The sequence below is a fragment of the Oryza sativa genome, chromosome 1 (assembly GCF_034140825.1).
Source record: "Oryza sativa Japonica Group chromosome 1, ASM3414082v1".
Lineage (NCBI taxonomy): Eukaryota > Viridiplantae > Streptophyta > Magnoliopsida > Poales > Poaceae > Oryza > Oryza sativa.
This window is the reverse complement of record NC_089035.1, coordinates 20,622,378-20,648,373: the sequence shown is the minus strand read 5'-3', so window position 1 is coordinate 20,648,373 and position 25,996 is coordinate 20,622,378. Positions and strand designations below refer to the sequence as shown.

The 25,996-nt window shown below is 41.5% G+C and overlaps 2 protein-coding genes across 2 annotated transcripts; one reads left to right on the top strand and one right to left on the bottom strand.

Annotated features, from left to right (window-relative positions):
* The first annotated feature begins 6,121 nt into the window (after positions 1–6,121).
* Positions 6,122–8,692, top strand: LOC107280872 (uncharacterized). The gene is made up of 5 exons (XM_015782663.3): positions 6,122–6,625; positions 6,718–7,016; positions 7,109–7,376; positions 7,631–8,165; positions 8,263–8,692. Exons 1-5 carry the CDS (start codon positions 6,284–6,286, stop codon positions 8,568–8,570), a joined length of 1,752 nt encoding a protein of 583 aa, XP_015638149.3. The 5' UTR covers positions 6,122–6,283; the 3' UTR covers positions 8,571–8,692.
* A 3,594-nt stretch (positions 8,693–12,286) lies between these two features.
* LOC4326874 (peroxidase 72) lies at positions 12,287–17,044 on the bottom strand. The gene is made up of 4 exons (XM_015769500.3): positions 16,468–17,044; positions 16,134–16,325; positions 14,467–14,632; positions 12,287–13,005 (listed from the first exon to the last, which is right to left on the bottom strand). The coding sequence occupies exons 1-4, from the start codon at positions 16,708–16,710 to the stop codon at positions 12,584–12,586; spliced, it is 1,023 nt and encodes a 340-aa protein (XP_015624986.1). The 5' UTR covers positions 16,711–17,044; the 3' UTR covers positions 12,287–12,583.
* Between the last annotated feature and the right edge of the window lie 8,952 nt (positions 17,045–25,996).

The window sequence follows — 25,996 nt, the reverse complement described above, 5'->3', positions numbered from 1 at the left end:
GAACCATCAACCCCCAACTAGTTGAGTGGGGGGAGGTGAATTCTAAATTCTCGAGGGGACATCCCTCGTTAATTGCATGTCATCCAAATAATTATGAAAAAATTTAACAAGATAGATTAGTATATGGTAAATCACTTCATAAGCATGCAAGTTAAAATTTAACTTCTATAAGTTGCAATGAAAAAACAGATTAAACTATGACTAGTTAACGTATATTGACAATCAAATTTATTTTTTTCGTTGCAACTCGTAGAATTTAAATTTGACATTGTATATTTCTGGAGTGATTTATCACATATTAACCAATCTTGTTGAATTTTTTCAAAAAAATTCATAACCATTTTGGATGACATGCAAACAAACAAGGAGATGTCCCCTCCAGAGTTTAAAATAGTTTCGCACCTAGTTGACATTACTGGAGAAACCATCTTTGGTCGGTTGCTCAAAATCCACGATAGTCCCGGTTCAGTAAAAAACAGGGACAAAAGAACATTTTTAGTCTCGATTTATAAGTGCAAGGGGAATATGTGATCTTTAGTCCCGGTTGATAACACCAACCAGGCCGTATATAATCCCTTGCACTTATCCTAAAAAAATTATATCTCCTATTCCTCCTCCTCTCTCACACACTCTTATCCTCTCATCTTCCTATTCTTCATCCTCCTCTCTCATAGACTTATCTCGGCGAGGGGCGGGCAGGGCGTGGCAACGGGGGCCCGGGCGCGGTCGGCAGCGGCCAAGGCAGCAGGAGGCAGGAGGCGGCCCGCGGCAGGAGACGATGGCCGGCGCGGAGGGCAGCGCGGCGGGAGCCGGCGGCTGGCAGCATGGCCGCGGCCAACCGGCGCGGCCGGTTGCGCCTCTATATATGATTTTTTTTTAAGAATTTGTGATTCGGATCTAAGATGCATTTGATTTGTGTGTGATGTGAATATGTGATCTAGTTGTGATGAATTATGTAGAACTTATGATGTAATTTTTTTAAGATTTTGTAATGTATTTGGAGATGAACAATTTGAGGATTTGGAGATGATCCTTTGATCCGTGATTTGTGATTTCACGATTCGGGGATGATTCGGGATGGAGTGAAATCAATATTCAATATTGAAAACAATGAAGAAAAGAAAAAAATAAAGGAGCAACCAGATCAAGCCTGGCTCCATCGTTACCAACCGGGACTAAAGATGGATTTTTACTCCCGATTATTTTACCTGGGACTATAGATGGGTATCTTTAGCCCCGGATTCTTTATCCCGGTTATATAACCGGGAGTAAAGCCCCTTTCTCTAGGAGTGTGAGCTGCTGGTCCAAATAAAATGGCACACGTACACTCCTTTCACAAGAACTAAAATAGTGAGTGAGTACTGGCACGACAGCCAACTCGATCGATCTAGCAAGTTAAGGTTGAGATCGATCATCTAGCTAGGAGTAGGATACACTGGGAAGTTGAGCAGTAATCCTCGCGAGTCGTGGATATGTTCAATAAGCACACTGGGTTTCACTGGCTGGTAGCTAAGGCCTGCACTACTTATTACCATATTGGACAGGTAATTAAGCAGCAGGAGTGTTTGTTGGGCAGCTAGAGATACGAATACATGCTGGTTGCTGAAACCCCGAATTTTTTTGAGAATTAATATTATTTTTATGGAAAATCGCAAAAGTAGTGGCCAACCGGGGAAAATCGCGAAAGTAGGTCCCTGTCGAACGGGTGCAGTTCGACATATACCTGTCGAACGGCTGGCGTTCGACACGCTCACCTGTCGAACGGAGGGAATTCGAAAGGGCCCACCACCGGCGCCGCGAGGCCTGTCGAACCGGGGGCGTTCGACAGCCTCATCTGTCGAACAGAGGGAGTTCGACAGGGCCCACCACCCGGCGCCGCGAGGCCTGTCGAACCGGGGGCGTTCGACAGGGCCCTCCACCGACCCTGTCGAACAATGGGCGTTCGACAGGCCGGTTTAAAAGCCCCGTCCGCGAGCTCGATTTGTTTCGAGGACCACATCGCCAGCCGCCGCCGAGAGTCGCCAGTTCGTCGCCGTGAGCGCCGGAGGGAGCGAGGGGAGGGGATAGCAGGCCGGAGAGGAGGCCGAGGAGGCGCCGGCCGGGAGGAAAGGGTTGGCGACGCCCTCCAGCAGTGAAGTTAAGGTATACATTAGTAATCCCTAAGTACAATGCATATGAAAGTTTAATAAAAAATTGGTTTAAGAGTTGTTAATTGTTTCGCATTGTTCGATGTTAGTATGTATGGTTAGCACATATTTGTTATTGCTAAATGTTGGTAGAGGTATTTAAGTAATTGTACGGTTAAATTAGTTCTTAGTTAGTACATATTATTGATACGTTGTGTGTTAAAATATGTAGAAAGGTGTTATATTTTATTTGGATTATTAAACTAGTTGTTTGTTACTAATAGTTGTAAATTAGTACACGGCAATGTAGTATAAGTTGTAATAGGGTAATTATCGAATGATTAAATGATTAAACGTGAGACTATTTGTCATGTTTTATCAGGATGTCAGGTGATATGCCCATTCGTCTGTATTATGGCGATGCTCCTATACAAATATGTGATAGCGGGGTGGATTTGACTGTATATGCCTTCTATGATACTAGTCTGAATGCACCGGAGCATATGGGTTTGAACGACGTGTTAGGGTGGTTGTATAATATGTTTGGGGTAGATCCAGTGCACGATAAATTTGTCATAAATGCCGTGTGGCCAGTGAGGGGTCAACATGGATGGCAGTGGAGAGTAGTGGAGGTTGCGTCAACTGGGAGTTGGAGGAAGTTTGTTAGTAAAGTAAGGGAGAAAGGCTATAGCCTGGCAATAGTGGTGCAGAAGACAAAATGTGTTGATCGATCGGGGGAGTCAAGTCATGCCGTGGTGGAAGAAACTCCGTTGGAAGGTGGACAAGCTGAAAATGTTTGGCGGACTGAGCAAGGTCGAGGGGAAGAAGTAGTAGAGGGTAATACACAAGGAGAGGTCATTGTTCGTGGTACTAATCGTGAGGCCAACGACTCGGACGATGAAGAACCGGATTCGCCTATGCGTGTTGATGCAGCGGAGGAGAATGAGGCGGTAGTGGATCAGATGGAAGTGGAAAACGAGGAATACATTGCGCTTGTAGTGGAAGGAGAAGATACAACACTGTGGGACAACGAAACTTACATACCCGATAATTGGACGACCATATCAATGAGTCGTATGAAGGTAAACGATGGTTTAGATGCCCACTGGTGTTATGATAGTACGCAGGTGAAAGTTGGACAGATGTTTCATGACAAAGGTCACTTACAAGATGCGGTGAAGAGGTGGGCATTTGTCCAGAAGCGTGAGTTCAGGGTGAAGGTTTCAAATAGGACGACGTATGACGTGAAGTGCATACAGGGTGGATGTCCTTGGAGAGTGCATGGTTACAAGCCACAACATGACACTTTATGGGTAGCTTCGAGGGTTGAGCAACATACGTGTTTGTTGGAGAATACCCGTCTGGTGCACAGAAACCTGACAGCGGCATTTGTGGCACAAATGGTATATTCAAAGGTGGTTAGAAAAACATCTTTGTCCCCTTTCACCATAATGCATGACGTTGAGAAAGAGTACGGATATGAGATATCGTACGACAAGGCTTGGAGGGCAAAACAGAAAGCATTGGAGATGAGGTTTGGAACTTATGAGGATTCTTATCACAATCTTCCCCCACTATTGGAGGTGATGCAGGCAAGAAACCCGGGCACACACATTGCTATTCTCGATGAGGTGAATGAATATGGGGAGAATGTTCTTCGTCGGGCTTTCTGGTCATTTGGGTGCATGATAGAGGCCTTTAAAAATTGCATTCCTTTGCTCTGTGTTGATGGCACTTTCATGACAGGCAAGTACAGAGGAACAATTCTAACCGCGATCGGAGTCGACGCGGATAGCCATGTCGTTCCTGTTGCTTTTGCATTTGTTGAAAGCGAGAACACATCAAGCTGGCTATGGTTTTTGCGGCACATTAAAATGTGTGTTGTTGAAAACAGACCAAATGTGTGTGTTCTGCATGACCGACACGCCGGTTTGCTATCAGCGATACAGAAGCTTCAAGAAGATGTCACACAGTCCGTGCCATGGCCAGATTTACATAGCAGATGGTGCATGCGACATTTTGGGGCTAATTTTTATAGACAATTCAAGAGTAAGAGATTGATGGACCTGTTCAAGAAGTTATGCAAGCAGAATCAACAAAGAAAGTTTGATGCCATATGGGAGCAACTGGATCGTTTGACCACTACACACATGGAAGAGGTTAGGAAAAAACCCATAGTTGCCAGACAGGAGGAGCCGGAGGGACTTGAACCCATTCCTAATGAAGCACCAAGTATTACTCGGCGCAGGAAGCGTGGAAGGGCCACGAAGTGCTTCACGGAGTGGGTAGAATTTGAGCCAAGGGAGAAATGGTCGTTGTTGTACGATACAGATGGTTCGAGGTATGGTGTGATGACAACAAATCTTGCTGAAGTGTATAATTGGGTTATGAAGAATACACGACCTCTACCACTTGTTGCTATCCTGGAGGGCATCACGAGGGGTACACAGAAGTATCTCTGTAAAAGGTATTCCATGGCTAGTCTGAACCTCAGCAAACCCAGTGTTAAGTATAGCCCCGCTATTACACAGTACATGGATGAGAAAAGTAAGAAGGGAGGAATCCACAGAGTGTGGCCTGCTGGGAATAGAGAGTTGTTATTTGAGATACGACTTCGTGACAAGAGTGGTGTCGGCATTGGGACTACTGACATCACATTGGAATGCACGTTGTGGCCAGAGTATCACGCTTGCAAATGCAATTGCAACAAGCCTTACCTGTTACATCGGCCATGTTCCCATGTTCTTGCTGCTTCCGCAAAAGGGGGTGTTGATGGAAACATTTTTGTTTCTCCCTACTTTAGAAAGGAATCGTGGGAAGCAACTTGGCGTGGTGAATTGCGTGGTTGGCGTGCCGTGTGTGATTTCACTCGTCCTCCTCCAGGGCAAGCCAATTGGGTTCCTGACTCAAATTTATTAGTTGATACTAAGGGTCGTCGCCAGTCACGCAGGATCAAGAACCTTATGGATGAAGCTGAAGTGAAAGATCGTTCTCGTCGTAAGAAAGCTTGCATTCTTTGCGGGGAGAACCATTCCCGTAAAGATTGCAGCATGTACAATGTAGGGCATGATGCCACAGGCGCTGATGTTCGTCGCGTTCCAAAGGGGAAGTCGAAGAAGAAAAATAATCCTTAGTTAGCTATTATCCTCGTGGTGGACTCCCTACTTTGAAGATCGTTATCGTTCAATTTATGTTTAGTGCGTCTGTAATTTTAATTTGAACTTTCTTGCACTTTTATTACCCGAATCTATTTGTAATGGCCTTGTAATTTTCATTTTGAACTGCACTGCACTATTAATATCGTCATGTATTTGTATTGGAATTGTAATTTAAATTTCACTCGAACTGCACTGCACTTGTAATATCGTAATATATGTGTCGTGGGCTTGTAATTTTAAATTGAAATGGCATGCAAATTTGTTAATTGAATTATGTTGCATACATTTATTGTACTGTTACCATACGTGCATTGTACTAATGTTGTTTTCGATCTGCAGGTATGGCTGATCAAAATGATGGGCAGCTGATAGACAAGGAGATCGATAGGAACCATCGATCGCGACGTCTGACTACAGGAACTTTCTGCAATGTGCTAAAGATGCGAGGACCGGATCAATATTGGCGTATTGATCCTCGTTGGGTTCCAAGGTGTGTGAAAATATATTGTTTTTACTAATACAAGGTGTTTATATTTTCATGTATTAATAACTTGCGCTCTGTCATGTTGTAGGCTGAGAGCAGCTGGGTTGTTGACGTTTGCACGGTTGGTCGAGCCTTCACGTGCAAGGTCCGAACGAATCCACATTGATGCGGCGCTTCTGAGTGCTCTTGTCGATAGATGGAGGCCTGAGACGCACACTTTCCACCTAACAGTTGGAGAGATGGTGCCCACTCTGCAGGATGTGTCTTATTTGTTGGGGCTGCCGATAGCTGGGCCAGCAGTTGGCCCAACAATGGTGAATGCTGGATGGGCGGATGACTTTCTGGCCAGTTTTGGTGGTGTGCTGCCTGTTGCACTGGAGGATCTCACAGATGGGCACGGGCCTACGAAAAGTTGGTTGAATCAGTTTCGACAGGATGTCTTCCCTGATGACCAGGAGGAGTGGATCGTGCAGCGGCACTTAGTCGCTTACCTGTTGTGGTTGTTTGGATGGGTGATGTTCACGGGAACTCACGCTGACTCCGTGGACAAGCACTTCATCCACTTTGCGGAGCAGATTGCAGAGTTACCTATCGCGGAGATTCCACAGTACAGTTGGGGGTCGGCGGTACTTGCGGCGACATATGCCGGACTGTGTGATGCTTGCGTGAGGAACAGCAAGCAAAGTTCACTCCCTGGATGCCCGTTGCTACTTATGTTGTGGGCGCACGAGCGCTTCGACATTGGGAGGCCTCAGCTTGACTCGTACGCAAACTACGGTTTGCAAGAGATGTACAGGTCTGGTGTTGATGACATCGACGATCGTCCCACTATGGGATCCTTGTGGACACACCGTGAGGTAATTTTTGTTAAATTCGTTTATGTTATCATTATGAATACTAGATCACAAACTTTTCTTATATGACTAATGAAAACTACTACTTGTTACAGCCGCAGTGGGTTAGCGGGACGACACGTCGTGTCTACACTCAGTTTGTAGCTGACTTTGATCAGCTTACGCCTGACCGTGTTCGGTGGACTCCCTACACTCAGCACGATGTCAATGATCGTGCACCGCACGGTCTCGCGGATCTTTGCACGCGAGATATGCAACTCTGGAGGACGACTTGTCACCTCGTGGTGGACGTGCACGTCGAGCCACACAACGTCCACAGGGTTCTCAAACAGTTGGGCATGTATCAGGACTTCCCTCCGAGAGATGGTCGTCCTTTGGCTGATAGTCTTCATAGGTTAGTTCACATCACAGTTGTTTAATCCTACATTTTTTAAAATAAATCACTGCACAACATTTTTTCTGATGTGTGAATTTGTTGTTGTGCAGGTACTCCAGAAAGGGGCTCGGGCTTTCCTACGAGCTAGTTATTGTGACCACGGTTCAGCCGACGGTACAAGAGTGGGAGCACGCAGCTGATAACTTGGCACTTCAGACACCTCCAGACGATGGGAGTTATTATGGAGCTTACCTTCGTTGGTACCGCAGTGTTACACGATGGAGGTGTTTTCCTCCACAAGGAGATAGCACCGTCCCCCACCAGGCAGCGATTACTGACACGTTTGCCCCTCAGCCTAGATCAGCTTACAACTCAATGGTACGTGTTTATTTGTGGAATTTGAGCAACTAGTTCAATATTTTTAAAAAGTTAGCAAGTAGTTCAGTATGTCTAATAAATGTGCAATTGGTTCACCTAGTTCCTTTTCTTACATAAATGTGGAACTAGTTCAGTATTTATAAATGATGTGCAACTAGTTCATTATTTCTAACAAATGTGCATCTTGTTAAATACTCTTAATAAATGTGCAACTGGTTAAATAATTTTAATTGCCTTGATTATTTGTGGAACAGGCGGAATTTGTTGAGCACGTTCACGTGGAGTCCGACACCCTGCTGCAAAGACTAGAGGCGAGACCTCCAGTCGTCAGGTCTGACGACGTGGCGAGTGTCCTTCGCAACTTCCGTTCACGTGCTGCCGCACTACTACGTCGTGTCTCCTGTCGGAGCGCGGCAGATGTGGTGCAGACGTCGGGCCGACGGCCATCACCACCACTACACCGACGTTCCAGCGTGGATCGGAGTGGTCCATCCTCTTCACGTCGCGGGTACGAAGCGGCCCACACATCTCACGGTCGTCCTTCCTTTCAGCACACCCCAGCACCGGAGTACACCAGGGGGTCAACCGGATCAGGGGTACCCACGTCGAGCACGGCACCACCACGTCCGCAGGTATTCCAAACTCCGCCTTATGTTCACCCCTCGCAGGGAGCATCTGGGTCGACACACTTCCCTTACATGCCAACGGGGGACAACGTGTTGAACACACCAGCATGGGGACTTCATATCACTCCGCGTGCGCCAGAGCAGGGCCACACACAGCACACATGTAAGTCATTTTAAACAATAACACGCTTTAGTTTCTAATTATATGTATCGTTACTAACTACGCCATATTTTTTGGTTTCTCCCTCTTGTACAAACAGACGATGAGTACGGTTCGGCGTCGACGCATCACGGAGTGCCTGCTTACTCCCCTCGCACAGCATTCATTGAGGACTTCTTTTCCACTGATCCTCCCCAGGGGGAAGTAGGGATGGATTACTGGCACGCAGCACCTCAGGTCACACAGCCGACGCAGGATACGGAGGCCGGTCAGGGGCCAGACGTGACACCACAGCAGGCAGCTAGAGATAGGCACCCCCCTGATAATTTGACATATCCCACTGAGCAGATTAGGCGTAGGAAGAAGGGAGGACCTAGCAAGCGTGCGAAGGGCACTGATCGTCCTTGACTTATCTATTTGTATTAAACTTTTAGTCATTTATGTTCTGTCCGTACTATTTGAGAAACACTTTACGATTAACTTAGTACTATCAGTACTATTTCATAAACTTCTTCGGATAATTACTCAGTAGCATACCCTTCGAATGAATCATGACAAATTATCATTCAAATATACAAATAATGAAACTAAATAATTCAAATATTTTAACCAACAAATAAATACTACAATTTCTGACCAAACATTATCAAAACCCTAAATCACATACATATAACATTACAAAAAATATTTTCCTTTCTTACACACTAAAATAAATTACATATTATTAAAAAAAATAACTTATTACAAATAAATGGAGAACGCGACCCTGTCGAACTGCGGCAGTTCGACGGACATCCTGTCGAACTGCGGCAGTTCGACAGAAGCCTGTCGAACGGGGGCTGTTCGACAGCCTGCCTGTCGAACGGGGGCTGTTCGACAGCCCTGCCTGTCGAACGGGGGCTGTTCGACAGGTCCTAGCCTTCCGATCTCGTCGCTAGTCGCGCTCTGGCCGTTCGATAGGCGGCCTATCGAACTACACCCGTTCGACAGAGATCTATTTTCGCGATTTTCCCCGGTTGACCACTACTTTTGCGATTTTCCATAAAAATAATATTAATTCTCAAAAAAATTCCTGAAACCCCTAGGCCTCATGGTTCAACGATGGGATGTGCTTTAACGGCTGCCTCAAGTGTGGACGAAATAAACAAACTGTTGTGTTTTTTTTTCGAGTAAAGTTCATCATCGGTCCCTATACTTATACCGCTGTGTTATCCCGGTCCTTAAACTCGCAAATCGACTGTTCAGGTCCTCAAACTTGTTCGACTGTGTCATCTCGGTCCCTAAACTTACAGATCACTCGTTTAGGTCCTCCAACTTGTTCAGTTGTGTCACCCCGGTCTCTAAACTTGGATTTGAATATCATCTGGGTCAAATAGGACGGTCTAAAGACTTTATATTTAAAAATAATTCATAACTTTTTATGTGAATTTTAATGAAGACAAACTTTATATCAAACTTGTAGCCCTCGACGTGATCTACAACTTTGTAGTTGAATTTTTTTATTTTAAGTCATCTTTTTTGTCCCAAAATGTAATTTTAAAATTAAAATTTCAAAAATCTATAAACATGCAATAATATTTTGGGACCCTAAACAGTTTTAATTTAAAAACTTTTCAACTACAAAGTTGTAGCTCGTGTCGAGGGATACAATTTTGATATAAAGTTTGTTTTCATTAGAGTTCACATGAAAAAGTTATGAATTTTTTTTTATATAAAGTTTTTAGACCGTCCTGCTTAGGGACCAGGGTGACACAACTAAACAAGTTAGAGGACCTAAACTAGTGATCTGTAAGTTTTGGGACCGTGATGACGCAGTCGAATAAATTTGAGGACCTGAAAGATCGATTTGCGAGTTTAGGGACCGGAATGACACATCGGTACAAATTTAGGGACCGGTGATGGATTTTACTCTTTTTTTTCTCTCAAAACCGTGCACCGGTGGAGAACCCATTTTTACTCCCGATTGGGAACCCCTTTAGTCCCGGTTTTCTAACCAGGAGTATGAATCCGGGACTAAAGTTGTCTCGGTTGAAATAACCGGGACTAAAGATCCATCTTTAGTTTCGGTTAGTAACACTAACCGGGACTAAAGAGAGGGATCTTTAGTCCCGGTTGGTAACACCAACCGGGAGTAAAGAGAGAATAGCCGCAGTACCAGATGGTCGCTATTTTTTTTCCTTTTTCTTTTCTCCCGAATCAAGTGGCATGCAAATCCCCAAATCAAACCTTAAATCCCCAAATCAAAGTAACATCCCAAATTCACATCACCAAATCCACATCAAAAATCTTAAAGTTACTTGTACACACAAACCAAATACATCACAAATCCTAAAAAATTACACAAAAATCAAATATATCACAAATCCATACAATGAATCACAAATTTATACATCTCAGTGAATCACAAATTATTGAAAAAAAAACCAAAGCCGTTGCCGCCGCTCGACACGGCCGTCGCCTGCAGCCCTGTCGCCTGCCGCCGGGCATGGCCCCACCGGCCTCCGGCCCGCCGCCGGCCACGGCCCCGCCGCCCGCCACAGCAGCCGCCACCTGCCGCCGGGCGCGGCCCCGCTGGCCGCCGGCCCGCCGGATAGGAAGGGGAGGAGGGGGAGGAGGAGGAGGGGGGAGAGAGGAGGAAGGGGAGGAGGTGGAGGAGAGGGAATGAGGATAGATCTGAGAGGAGAGGGGAGGAGGGGGAGAGATTCGATCTGTGTGAGTTGCGGTTGTGGGGGAGAGGATAAGTGATAGGGATTATAAACTGCGCGTTCAAAATTTTAGTTCCGGATCTTGATCTTACCAACCGGGACTAAAGTGGTGATCTTTAGTCCCGGTTGGTGACACCAACCGGGACTAAAGATCCTTGGCCCCCTGACATACATTTGACAGGGGATGAACTGGGACTAAAGATGATCGACTAAAGATGATCTTTAGTCCCGGTTGGACATCATAGAATGGTGGTAGGGTTTTCAACCGGGACTAAAGATCATTTTTAGTCCGGTTCTTTTTGGAACCGTGACTATTGTTGTTTTGGGTCGACCCAGTAAAGATCATTTCTCCACCAGTGGTGGATGCAAACACAGGTGATTGCTAATCTTTATTTACTTAATACCAATATGTTCAGAAACTATTATGCTTTCATCTGCGTGTTTTATAATCCTCGAAATGATGGATTATTCAAAGGCATCTAGCACGTGAAGGAGTGAAGGAGAGAAGCCAACACCTAATTGATGGATTCCATTTAACATTGTGGTTGTTACTTGCACTAATACAGAACATTCCATCTGTGACGCCCTCTAACATACCTGGAATTAGTGGACCGTCACGGATGAGTCATCTGTGACAGACCAAAAAATCGCCCGATTAGGATATAGTCGCACAAACATGTTATATGGGCATAAAACTCAGGCCCGTCACGAATGACACCTATCAGTGACGGGCCGTAGTTTAGGCCCGATTGAAATAATATTACATATCTCAATCAGACCCTAAGTTGGTGTCCGTCACGGATGACCAGAGGCCTGGGCATGGCCCATAGGTCGAGGCGTGTCGTACGTGCTTGGGCCGAGGCAAAACCCCGTAACATGGGCCAGGCCGTCGGGCCATGGGCCTTTTGGGCAACTATAGTGGCACTACACGTGGGGCGAAGACGAGCGTGGGGCGTGGAGACAAATGACTTCGGCATTAGGCGAAGCGCGACAATTAGAAGCCTCGAAGCATGCCCATCCTGCCCATCTCGATTTAATTTGGTAATCGGATTTAATTTGGTACCACGAGGTACAGCTTATTGGATCAGAAAAACCTGTTTAGTTGATGTACTTAAGTTGATATGTTTTTTTAGATAATGGAATGTAATATCTCGGTCTTTACAAAGAGCTACAGTCAATTATTACAGAACTCACACAGAGAAACCTCACACAGAAAGTTCACGATTTGAACAATTCTCTTTGCTTGCTGAATATATATTCCATTGGGGTCTAGACAATTGTTATATCATGCATACTATTCCAGCAACATGTCCTGGTAAGTTCTATTGCCGAACGTTTCGTCTAGTACTTCAAAAATTTCGTTTTATTTAACAAATACTCACAATGTACTTAAAAAAAATCAGGACTTGAGGGTTGAGATCAGCCACAAACATGACTCATTTTATTAACAAGAACCAACTAATAACAGCATGCATGATACACCAAGCGTATCAAATTTCCTCTAAGAGGCTAACAAACAATTCAAGAAACAAAATAACACAATTAAACACAACCAACAAATCTCACATCTCGATCGACAAAACAGTGTTTTACTTAATCGACAACTAATAATAATATAACCGACCAAAAGATGAACCATCTAGACCAAATTAATTATTAACCAAAAGCAGCAGATCGACGACGAATGATAGACGATGATGGGTATCGATCGATCTATCAGTAGTTGTGGTTGACCCTCCTGCAGTTGGTCCTGACCTCGCCGTTGCCGCCGGTGAGCGGCGAGATGTTGCCCATCTTGACCATGGACCGCGCGAAGTGGGCGAAGAAGATGTCCTGATCGGCGGCGTAGAGCTCGACGAGCTCCGCCGTGGCCGGGTTGCCGCCGGTGAGGAGCACCTCGTCGGAGCTGAGGAGGCCGCGGTGGGCGAGCAGGTTCTTGTAGTACTGGTTGTCGAACCTGAAGGGGGTGACGGGGTCGAGGAAGAAGAGGTTCTGGTCGCCGCCGGAGCGCGGGCACCGCGGCCGCAGCGCCGCCGCGTACGACGCGTCCAGCGTGAAGTCCGGCAGGCCGTTCCCCGTCTGGTTGTACAGCCGCTGCCGGAAGCTCGTGCACCGGGAGTCGCCGATGGTGTGGCTACCTGTCAGTCAAATATGCAGATAATTACAACAATTTTTTTGACACACGACATCAAGTCTAATTCAGTTATTTACTGTAAATAATTCAGCCGAAATATATGTGCAGAATAATTCTGTCGATCAGTGAATGGGATGGATGGATATCATTTTGGATATTTTTCATATGAGATTTGTTCCGGTCTAGCTAAAAGTATCTCGAGATACTAATATCTCACGGTACCAAATTGTTTTCGATTGTTGGATCTAGCTAGCTAGGATGGGCATTATTGGATCCAACAATCTGGTATCGTGAGATACTGGCACCTCAAAGAAAAAATTTTTGCTGGACTAAAACAAACTCTTTTCATATACATAAAGTTTTAGCACTTGTGTCGCGATGTTGGTTGGGAAATGATTGATTTGTGGCACCAGCCTACGCTTTTGTCTGTTTAGACAGATAGTAGGTGTTTAGGTCTTGAAATGTGTCGGTGATATGTCTGGATACGACATCTGAGGATCCAGGTACTGCTGCTCTCTAGCTAGCTCCTGAGAATTTCAACGGTGGTTATGTATTTGGGTGCAACATGTGACACAAGCTACAGTTGTGAGAGGTACCAATGAGTTGCATGGATCTACGGTGTCCTTGGACACGTCAGAAGCCATGCATGTTGCGTCCTACAAGTACCATGCATCGTCGAGCTAAGCCACCAACTCTAGCTACCTAGCTTTCTCCTGGGAGTGGATTCTAATCCCTCGAGGGAATATCCCCTCGTATATCTTTTTCTTCTAAATTCGATGCAAATAGTTGTGAAAAAATCTGAAAAAAATTGACAATGTAGAGTATAATGATACCTACTAGTCCACCAAAATTCATGTTCAAATTCGATCTACACATCGAGAAACAAAAAAGACAAATTTAGATATAAACAGTACGCTACTATTCATATGCTGAATTTGTCTTTTTTATATCTCGACGTGTGAGTTGAGTTTGGACTTAAGATTTTGTGAAGTTGTATATATGTGTTGTATGAATATTGTTAAATTTTTCCAGAATTTTTTATAACCATTTATATGGTTTTTGAGCAAAGGAGGGAACATCCCCTCGAGGGATTAGAATAGTTTCCCCTTCCTACTCCCTCTATCCTACAACAAACCATTCTAAGATTGGATCGGACGTTTTTCTTATATAACGAATCTGGACAGAAGCTTGTTCAGATTCGTTATATTAGAAAATGTCTCATTCAATACTAGGTTGATTTTTTTTTACAGAGTAGGTCCTAGCTAGAGAGATGGAGATAAAAAAAAAGAGGCTACCTAGTTAAGTGCTCTAAACCTAAATAAGCATGTGAAAGTTACTGCAAATAGTCACCGACAAGCTATATAGTCACTAGCGCTATATAACAACAGTCACTGACAAATAGGTTAAGTCGTAACAATATATATAAAGGATAGATTATAAATCATATGCGACATAATATAAATACCGAGGAGGGCGACGAGGTCGACGATGTCGAGGCCCTGGAGCTTGAACTTGGTGATGATGGTGGGGAGGGTGTTGTTGGGAGCCGGGATGTCGTTGTTGGAGCCCTGCACGCTCGCCCCACGCGAGTCCCTCCTCCCCAGCGGCACTATCCACCCGGGGCCTCCCGTCTGCACGTACGAGCAATGCAAGCAATTAAGCTAAGGTTTTCATTTCGGTATTGTCATGACAAAAAAGATTGGTAGATCCAGAACCAATGACTAGTTGACTACTGATCGAATGTTCTGCATGAGCCTAGACAATTAATTAAACCGGCCCAAAATAATTCTTTCTCTGAAACGCAGAACAAATGAGATGATGCTCTCGTATACACGCGTGTATACACACACTCGCCACTATGATCATATGCGTACATCCTATCCTATGAGCATCCCCAGAATTTTATAATACTTCCATCAAAAAGATAATCCTAAGATTTTGTTTTACTGTTCTTCTTGAAAGGATTGAGAAATATTATATTTGCTTGTTTAAGCCTAATGCCATTCAGTACAGTTCTTGTACTGAGGGGCTTGATTTGGTAGAAAATTCCAATATGTTTATGTGGTCCTCAAAATCAACCTTTTTAAGATTTCTTCATAATTAAGCACATAGAAAAGAACAATTAACATGAACTCAAGCTTATCGAAAGGAAACCTTGATCGAGGATTATTGTTAATTATATCGTCCACAACAATATGACGCACGCACACACCAATTAATTGATGATGCACATGTTAATATAACTAACTCTCTTAAATAAACCCAAGCTTTAGCTAACGACGTTTCAGTCAAAAATAAATAAAAACCCAGGTGGTACATGTACTTTGTCACTTTTAATTTACTACGCCTTTAACCATGACGCGCAATGGCCAATGCTTTGTTATTTTGTAACTGTAGATAGCTTTCGTTTTGTTTTGTGAGGGAGAGAGGAACTGTAGATAGCTTTGGCGCTGCATATGCTTTACCGAGCAATGTGACCCTACTTTGTGTCGACTTTGCATTGCTAGCTTTATCCTTTTCCTTCTACACAACAACACATGGAGATAGCTAAGTAGCTGCTTTTGGTGAATAATGGTGATGTGTTCTACTTTGTCCTAGCTAGCTCTAGACTGGGTCTGGAACTATATGTTGTAGCTATAGTGCACTGCTGGGCCCATCCAAATAGCTCGACACAGGAGATCGAGATACTATACTTTTATGCCATGTGTTCCCAACCATAGAGATTTGTTAGGAAAAACATTATGGGTATATATATATATATATATATATATATATATATATATATATATATATATATATATATATATATATATATATATATATATATATATAAACCATCTTTTGAAAAGCTTACACATAATCTGTACATAAGTAAAGTGTGGAAACAAGAATGAATATGTCCTTCAGTGCGTGTACAGACCTAGCTTAGCTTACTGGCTGACCAAGTCCGACATGATGCATATTATACGTACACACAACAAGTTGCAGTCAATCCAAATCCGCGGCTAGCTTTTTAGACAATGCAAAAGCATATATTCTCAACATATGCACTACATTCATAAAAGCAATTAACCTAACTATTCGAATATGAAAAGAAAATGTAATAGGGAGGTCTAGAAAATGTATATATACCATGACGGTGGAGTCACGCGCGGCGAGGGCAAGGATGTCAGCGCAAGAGACGGTGTGTGGGCAAGCGGCCTCCAACGCCGCCTTGATTTCGTCGATCACCTCGAACCCCCTCGCAGAGTCCCGGTTAGGGTTCGACCGCTTCTCGCTCATGATCGTCGCACTGCTGTCTAGTAGGATCGACGCGTCGCAGCCCTGCAAATGCATTATTTTTTGTAATTCACTCATCGAGCCATTGTATTGTACAATTAATGAACTCCTCCATATAAAATGGGAAGAGATACAGGTCTTTTTTTCGCTCTTTAGAGAAAAAAAAATCCCATATGTAACTATGTACCTTGACAAAGCAGTCGTGGAAGTGGAGACGGAGGAGGGATGCGGCCATGCGGGGGTCCTGGTAATGCGCTTTCCCGACGATAGATGCCACGATTTGCTGTGCTTGTGGGCACGAGTGGTCGTAGAAGTGAGGGTCTAGCTGCTGTTGGCCCCATGAAACAGGAGGGGAAGGGAATGCGGATGCGAGGGGGAAGACGATGGCGATGACTAGTAGGAAGGCAAAGGCAGCCATTGCTGCACTCATGGCTAAGCAAAAGAGAGCTAGCTAATTGAACACTTGAGACTAGCTTGGTGCAGTAGTGATGATGGGTGAGAGAGGTTGAGCAGGAGGGGTGGTATTTATATAAGGGATGGTAGAGGAAGCTAGACAGGGGTTGCTTGGTGCCTTCAACAATGAACAACATGTGGTGTGGGCAATATATTCTATGGAAATAGAATTTGTGCCTTTGTGTGGGGCAACAAGAAGTAAGCACAGATAGCTAGCTGGGGTGGCTCAAGGCAGCTTGTACCCCTTTTGCAGCTTTTGATCAGCAATAGACCATTATAATTGGTTTTGCCATCTTAACAACAATGATTTTATATATACTTTTATGCAATGTGGCCACCATATATATATTTCTGTAAAAGTATATATTGTTGCAGGGCAGTGTATATATGTTAGCTATAGGGTCTCAAGGGACTAATGGCCTTGTTTCCCGGTAACCAAGTTATTCTATAGGCATCTGCTTTTTGCACAACAAATTTCTGCATGGATGTAAAGGGAAAGGGCAATCTAAAGGCAAAAAGGAAAGGGCAAAAAAAGAAAGGGCTTGTCATAAACAAGTTAGCAGTGCCGTGTCCAGTAGCTCAAATATTTGAATGTGGCAATCATGCAACTCTCTGGATTGTATCTCTCTCTGGTGGAACTTATCTTCTTTCCTTGTGTTTCTTTGAGGAAAGCATGCATGCCCAGAGAAATTAATGGTGATGACGTAAAACAGATATAAAGCTAACTATGCTGCTAATCCTTTTTTTTTCTTCTTGAACAATTGATTCTCGTTGAAACCTGATTCCTCAGGTGTGGTACTTGAGCCTGCCGGGATGGTCAAGGAAAACCAATTTATATCAAAATTAGCTCATGTAATTTGCTTTAGTTCATTTGTTTGCATAGAAGACCACGGTGACCCCATCTTGCAGTTTCTAAGTTTTGTTTTCCTTTTGTATGAGTAAGAGGTGGTTCATGTGAGATCGAAAGTTGGCATATTTCACATGGATGCTATGAAGCAGAAATGAACTCTCGAGCAATTATTTTCAATATCAAAGAGAAAAAAAATTACATATCCAATGCGCATTATCAAATCTTACTAAATGTACTAGCTAATAAATTTAGTTCTGAAGAACAATCATGCTCCTTTCCTGAAAGATTTTGTGATGTTGTTGAGGTATTAAAAATTGAAGAAAGTGATTGCCGACCAAGCCAGAGCTTAAAATTTTACGATGCTCTTCTAATCTTAATTTGATGAGAGGATCATATCAATAGAGATATGAAATGTGCTGATGCGCATGATTTCGATCCCCATTAGAAGCTGTAATAATAGAGAATTATCTCTCCACAAGATAAAACATATACTACATTTTCTTTAGATTAACTTTTACTACATTTGACTGGAGATCAGCTGACCGAACAGAAGTTGTTAGTGGAAATCTACAGGTCCATTCTCCCACTTGTGTAAAATGCCAAGAATTTTATGTTCGTTTTGTTAGTACCGACGATTTTTTTTCAATATATATAGTACTCTGAACATACACACACACAAAGAAGTGAATCATGTTGATTGTTTGTTTTAAACGTCCAAGTATATTATTAGTTTGACCATCAAGTCATACTTTGCTTGCACTAACATAATAGTATATATTTACCTAACCATAACAACCCAGGCCATGCCATGTCAAGATATCTACCAGAAGAATAACTTAGAAAGGAGGAAACGCGACTATCCAATAACTCGTGTTCAGTACGTAATTAAGGCAGTAACAGATGAGTAATCCCTACATACTCGTAAAGGAAGTCGTTTAGGACAGCGACACGATCTCCAAAACACAACTTTGACTTTTTTTCTATAAAAATATTTATTGAAAAGTGATATATATATATATATATATATATATATATACTTTTATGAAAGTATTTTTCAAGATAAATTTATTTATATAATTTTTATATTTTCAAACTAAAAAACTTAAGAGTTATTCATGATTTATATTCCCAAGATTTGACGACTTCCTTTACGAGTATGGAGGGAGTAGATGATGGTTCAACTCTCAACATCTCACTTCTCCAATAATTGTTCTCTCAGCAAATTATATTAACTCATTATAGAAAGTTCCCCGAAAAAAAAACTCATTATAGAAAGTTATTCCTTATATAAAAAAAGGAAAATTATGGTAGCGCTATTACGCGCGCTGCGCTCCTAATAGTAGTACTAGGAAAACTATTCAAATTCTGATTGACTTTTCTTGAAAGATTGAAAAGCCTTTTCTTTTGTTAAATTCAAACAAGTATGAAATTTAATGAAGACTAACATAGTGAGCCTGCTAGCATGCCGGATCACTAGCTAGGTACAAAATCTTTCAACGATTAGTCATACGTAATTAAGTTGGTCTAGAAGATTATGGATCAGCCAGTGAGTACTAGAAAGTAATATTAATCGAAGAAGATTGTTTCTAAAGTCATCCTACAGTTGTGCAAGAACACATCATACTAACATTTAACAGAATCAAACAAATGCATAGGAGAGAATTAGTTGGTAAAGAAATGTCTCGAGCTTTACACATGTCCATATCCTGTAATGTGGTTTAGGTGCTGCGTACGATGCTTCAAAGAAGGACGTCGCAAGGCTTATTCTGTTATGTGTCAAAATTTATTAATTGATCGTTTTAGACACGTGCACATCTCAAGGGCCTGGCTAATCAATGGTTTTTAATTAATTATATTTCAAGCATGTCCTTGGATGCTTTGATTTAGACCGTCGGTGCATATATTAATTCCTTTTTTTTTAATAATAGTATTTATTTTAGCCTTTGCTTCTAAGAAATTAAAGTCAATTATTATAGAGACGTCGAAGAACGAATGACTACAAATTACAAATTATAGGTTGACTTAAAAAACCTACTTAGAAAGCCACTTGAAGACAAATATTTTCATCTATGGTTACCCAGAGTACAAATACTTTGTATTAATTTCGTTGAACGAATGCATGTTTCCTTTCTGCATGATTTCGTAGGTCTTAACAGCTATAAGATCAATCCTATTAATTTGATGTGTATTGGAGAATTCCAATTGCCCCTTTATGCACTTTGTGATAAACCTTAATTTAATACATTTATGAGTCTTAAGAAAAGCAGACAATTAATAATGGCATGTTTATTGTGTCTTTCAGCCATCGAAAGGCATATGAGTTGCGGACCATCATATAAAGGGAACAAATGCTAGCTTGTTTGATGCAACGATAAAAAAAAAAAGAAACATATTATAATAGTATATAGCTATAGGACCATTCCCTTCTGTCTATGTTGCTCACCTTATTTAATTAATTCAATCACTCCATTTTATGGTTTAGATGCGTATATAAACTTCTACTCGTTTGAGTTGAGATCATGTACAGCAGCCGTCAATCTGATTTGTCTATTTCTTGATTTAACATTTCAAATCTGCTAGCTACTACTACAGTAGAATCGCTGCTGAAGTTGGCAGCGCCAAACTCTGTTTTCTCTGTTCTCTCCACTTCCTTCAGTTCACTGTAGCCCGTCAGAAAATATTCACTTAACTTCGTGTGTCAGTGGGCCGAGTGTACTCCCACCACTAAAAAAAAACCAACCTTGACATAGTGATTCGTTCTCCTAGGAAGTGTCCCATCTATGTCAAGGTTGGCTTTTTTTTTTTTGGGACGGAGGGAGCAAAGCACTCGTTTTCCTGACAAACTTGCAGTAAAACTAGCTAAGAGCAGCTACAATAGCAGACTATAAATCAGCTATAAATATATTTTAAGAAGATAAAAGAAAAAAAGATAAAAGCAGCGGCTAATAAATTAGTAGCCAGCTGCAGCACAAGATGCATGTGTGTATGACAGGTGGGATCAGACATTAATGATGTAGTACATGTTTATAGGTAACTATTGTATGAATTGGCTATTAAATTGACTATAGATAATTAGAGTCAATAGTTGGCTATACTATTAAACTTGCTCTAACGAACAAGAACCAGGGCCGTCTAAGCGCGCATTTTGAACAACTGCACCCTCTCATTTTTCATGTGCACACTTCATGAACGGTTAAACGGTACACTTTTTATAAAAAATTATATATACAAAAGGTGCTTTGAAAATTCCTATTAATCTAATTTTAAAATTTTTTATAACTAATACTTAATTAATCATACGTAACGAGCTACTTCATTTTCCATGATAGAGAGAAAGGTTGAGTACACGTGGTTCGAACTCAGCCTAATACTATCATCGATCTCAGATGCATATGTCACATATATTGTCATGTGACCAAATGTGATGCAAGATATATATATCTTCCTGCACCTCTACAAGCTACCAAGAGATGATGGCGTGGCAACGCCAAGGTGCCTTCAGATCGACACGCCCGGGTTAAAATTGGCCCATATTGTCCATTGAGATAACTCCAGTCTTAGTCACGTAGCTTAGGCCAAATCAGCTGCCACTTTTCACCGACTCTCGATCGATCTACGAATCGTTTGGCCGACAGAATTAATCCTTTTTTATTTGCAGTGATCAATCAGCTATAGATCGGTCAGCAATTCGAAACGCCAGATAGATGGATGCTGGGGATTTGCTACTGGCCACTGGGATTCGCTGAAGGAAGAAGACGATGACCTTCCAACGGTTTATCGATCGCTCCTCCCGCTGGGATTCTTTATGGTCAAAAACTTCAATTTTCTATTCTGCTATACTTGTTCAAGTTAAGTCAAAATTTGTTTAATTTTTGTTTTTTTGTTAGAAATTCCATTTTGACATGGTCCTACCCCTAGCGACGGAAATGTGTTTGATTTCCAACCATGAAGCTAGCAACTTTTGGTGGGCTGGCCTTCCGGTAGTTGGCAATTAATTCAACAGTGTGACTTAAATTCTCTCCCCACACAAATATATATCTTACCTAGTAAAAAGTAAATTTTAAAATACTATCAGGATGAGCCACATATTCTGGTGAACAAATGGTCATTGGATCGAGAAAAAAAGACAAAATTGAGAGAGGAGAATTGAGTCATTGATTATAAGAGGGGAAAAAATGATGATGAAATTCCAAAGCCTTCCAGCAATCCAGAAATGAGAGAGAGAAAGAGCAAAGAAAGAAAAGTAGCATTGGAGGAGAGTGGAGGTGTCGGCTACCTTATGACATGTAATATAATTTTGCACTATGCGTACTCAGTAAAAAATATTTTACAAATAAAACCTCATCCTTTATTTAAAAATAATCGTTCAAAATTATTTATAAATTGACTCTCAGCTTATAGGCATATATTTTATCTATAGATAATCCTTACAACCTACTAATTCCAAATTACTACAATAACTTTAACGTCACAAAATTTCCTAAGTACTAGAATTTGTTATGACATATGCAGGCATACTAAAATTTGCTATGATTTTAATGTTGTACTTTGGTTCGCCTCTTTAGCATAAAAGTTAATAGGTTGGCTTAAGAGTGAGCATGTCATCTACCTATATGCTTTCAGGTCATAGCTGATCAGCTACACTTCTCCCAAGAACATACTTAAGCGAATGAAATGTTGTTTACTGATGCCAAAATTTAAATTACATGCTCATATACACATATAACATGACGGTTAAAGTCACGTGAAATCGTGCGACATCATAGGCTGGTATGTAGTAAAGCACGATTTCATTCAGAATGGTCTTCAACATTGAGTTTTGATTACTTAATTATCACATTTTACTATAGAGTCTCAGAAAACCCCACGTGATGCATGGGCAAAGTTGGAAAATAATATAAGTATTATGATTTGTGGCGCTGCCGGAGTACGAAACTCTTCTAGCGGGGAAGTTAGGCACTCCCCCTAGGAAGGTTTGGCCAGGGTGCAAGTCTCAAGCTTGGATCTCGGGTGCATGAGAGGAATAAACACAAGCAAGTATATAGGTTCGGGCCAGATGGATACGTAATAGCCTACTCCTATGTGGTGGACTATGGATCATCAAGGGAAAAAAATGATGTGGAAAGAAAAGTTAAGTGAGTACAAGAAGTTCTCTGCTCACTGGAAGACCCTTTTTTTAGTGGCATAGATCCTCTTCTTATATGTGAAGGGGATACCGTTGCATGCATGAAGGAGCGGGGCCTACTAAGCTAGTCTAAACTTGATATGCTTAGTCTTGTCGTTTTCCCTCCAAGCTAACTGACCAGATGTGACTGCCACACCTACTAGTTGACAAGTGGAGAGGGGAATCAAAAGTCTTCGTCCCAACTATCTCCGGGCCTACACGTCAGCCACCGTAGCCAAACAAAGGTGGATCCCAGGAAAGGTTGTTGTGGATGGACCACATCACACGACTTGTGTTCTCTAGGGTGACATGGGCATGCAAGGGACGCTACCACGTCTCACGAGTTGTGCATGAGTTGTACATCAAGTTTCAACTATCCAACAATTAATGTAAAGTGGTGGTTTAAATGTGATCATCGGACCAGAGCAACTTTCCTAATGTGGTGAACCCCTCCATGGAGTGCCCAGGACGTCCTCGAGTCCCTAATTAGAGCTCGAAGCCTCGAGGGATTGAAAGCTTGTCACCGATTGGCCCCAACCACGGTGTTCGGGTTACCCGTGTCCTCGGGCCACCACCGCACACTCGAGTGCACTCCCATTGCCGAAAGTATATTTCATTGTTGTATTGGGTGAGCTTTTTGAAGACACCGATGAAGGAGAAGTTCATGATGGGTATGACTTTAGATAAGACACTGGTACCAGCCAGTGCCCGCTTCTGCACCTATAAAATGTAGATCTTGTAGGTCTCAATACTTTTCCTGACACCTTGAAGATGTAGATCTCGTAGGTTTCGATAGTCTTCTTGACACCTTAAATATGTAGATCTAGTATATTTAGGACTATGTTGTAGATGAAACTACTAACATCCAATTAATTCTATATCATCTCTAACCAACAAGTATAATCAGGGCTTATTAATCATGATTCAGGCCATGGATGGACCACTCTCCAAAAGAACAATCTCTTCAGCCTTGTGCCTTTTCCCCTACTGTACAAGTACTCTATCGATCTACCCCATATAGAGTATTATTTCGTCTTTGCATTGCTAAATTATACTAATTAATCAGGAGAGAGATAGGAGTAATAACAACTTGTAAAGCAGTCATATATACTCATGTGATGATATGACGCTTTTTGAAAGGGCCGGCCCATGAATTCATATGTATGGTGGGTTCAAAGTTGCTGTATATATATATAGTTAAGCTAATTTTGTGATCATCATGGCCGGGGGGAGCACGTACACAAAGTGCAGCAGATTCATCATTCTGTTCCTCCTCATCATGCGTTCACTTGTGCAAATTGAAATTTTGTTTCGATCGATTGAACAGAGTGACATGACAGGTGCATAGACCAGGCAATCAGGCATGGACCCTAGCTAACCCCTGTGCTGGGAATCGAATCGGCATCGGTGCTACTCATCATCTCCAACCGCAGCTAGCCTAAAAGCGAGCAGTGGGTTCCTGTTTAATTTTCGAAAAGAAAAATGTGTGTGATTTAAGGTGAGATAAAGCAGTGTATTTTCAAGGGGGAAGCAGCAAACAGACGAAACAATTAATATCTTCCAGCAACACAAAATTAGCTAAGTCCAGTGTTTACCTCACCTTTTTTTTTTTGGACACCAAGGGCGCAAGTTCTTGTTGATAGACCAAACAATTGCCCAAATAGAAGATACTATTCAAAATTGGGCTTAAAATCATAGCCTTGTATAGCCATGATAATCCCAAGTTTCCACACTGTTTAAGTAATTTTTATCCTTTGACTGATTCAAAGTGTTCTTGGATGACATATCATTGTGATTTAAGGTTTTGTTTTAATTTTAAACATGTATATATGACTTTAACAAATTATTTAAAAATCACTTATTGTATACTAGAATTTTTTTCTGTCATCCATAAAAACAATAATTGCCCTGCAGAAAAATAGTTTCGTGACATGTAAAAAAATATATAAATTAAAAATTTCTTCCTGGAATAATATTTCTTTTATATGGATTTAACTTATTTTACTTTAATACACATATATGCCATTGAACATGTTTCCATTTTTTCAGAGTAAATTATAAATCAATTTCTTTTATTATATACTAAAAGTCCATTAAACTTCCTACAAACGCTCTTAAGCCGCCACGTGACGCTCCTACAAACACTCCTAGACCGCCACGTGGCACTGTCTAATCTCACCGTCGATTTTCATTTAAATTGGTGGACCCGTTAATTTACACCGTTGGATTAGATCTATTATTAAAAGGTGATAGTTTTTTCTAAAAGAAATGCAACTGGTGGCTGGGAAAAGGAAAGAAAACTAAATGTCCGTATGCAAGTATAATTGAAAAATAAACAAATAAAGCTTCCTACTGTTAGGCGGAAGAAAAAGAAATAAACATCTACATACGATAAAAAATGATAAAGCCAAAAAATGTGTAGTTAGTACCGGTGGAAAAAAAACAACGGTCTAAAGTAGGATTTTGTATAATATAAAATATAATATTACATAATATACGAAAGTATAGGCATGTAAACTAGATATATAATATAAATATCAAATATCAAATCAACGGTCTCTAAACATTATATTTTAAATTATTTTTAATTATATGCACAATTTATGATCCATTGTATTCGTTTAATTATATAAAGTATTGGTGTATAAAAGTAATGTTGTGGTCTTAAATACATCACGACTCATCTAGTCGACAAAAAATAGATAACTTTCTACAAACGCTTCTAAATAGCCATGTGGCACTCCTACGAACGCTTCTATGCCACCACGTGGTGCTCTAATAAACTAGAGAGAACCTTACAAATTGTGAAAAAAAAACATGTAATCATTTTTATTGGTGGATCCACTATTTTTAAACCATTAGATTAGATTTATTTAAAATACATCTAACCTGCTCGAATAAAAAAAATCGCGTGAATAGTTGTACATATATATATATATACGTACTTCCGTACTTTGCTACTCACTTAAAAAAGGAAAAATGTAATTACGATTTAAAAAAGAAGGATTAGCGCTGTCACGGTCCCACCTAATTGTTACGAGTTACACGTACATAGTACTGTTCACCAAAAAAAGTGAAAAAAAATCTCAAATGTACAATACATACTACTATTCACCGGATTGAGAAAAAAAATTCTCCCGGGTATGTACAAACCCCGTCTTGGGCTTTCACTTAAATCATTTAAGAAAAATTAGAAAAATAAAATCTCCACCTCCTCCTCACTCTCACATCTACGCAAAAATGTCGTCC

Excerpts from the sequence above, each read along its gene's own strand:
- LOC107280872 (XM_015782663.3), top strand. The coding sequence starts at position 6,284 with ATGTTCACGGGAACTCACGCTGACTCCGTGGACAAGCACTTCATCCAC. Across the intron at positions 6,626-6,717 it reads CCTTGTGGACACACCGTGAG|CCGCAGTGGGTTAGCGGGAC; the intron begins GTAATTTTTGTT and ends TACTTGTTACAG. Across the intron at positions 8,166-8,262 it reads GGGCCACACACAGCACACAT|ACGATGAGTACGGTTCGGCG; the intron begins GTAAGTCATTTT and ends TTGTACAAACAG.
- LOC4326874 (XM_015769500.3), bottom strand. The coding sequence starts at position 16,710 with ATGAGTGCAGCAATGGCTGCCTTTGCCTTCCTACTAGTCATCGCCATC. Across the intron at positions 14,633-16,133 it reads CGCGTGACTCCACCGTCATG|ACGGGAGGCCCCGGGTGGAT; the intron begins GTATATATACAT and ends TCGTACGTGCAG. Across the intron at positions 13,006-14,466 it reads CGACCTCGTCGCCCTCCTCG|GTAGCCACACCATCGGCGAC; the intron begins GTATTTATATTA and ends TTTGACTGACAG.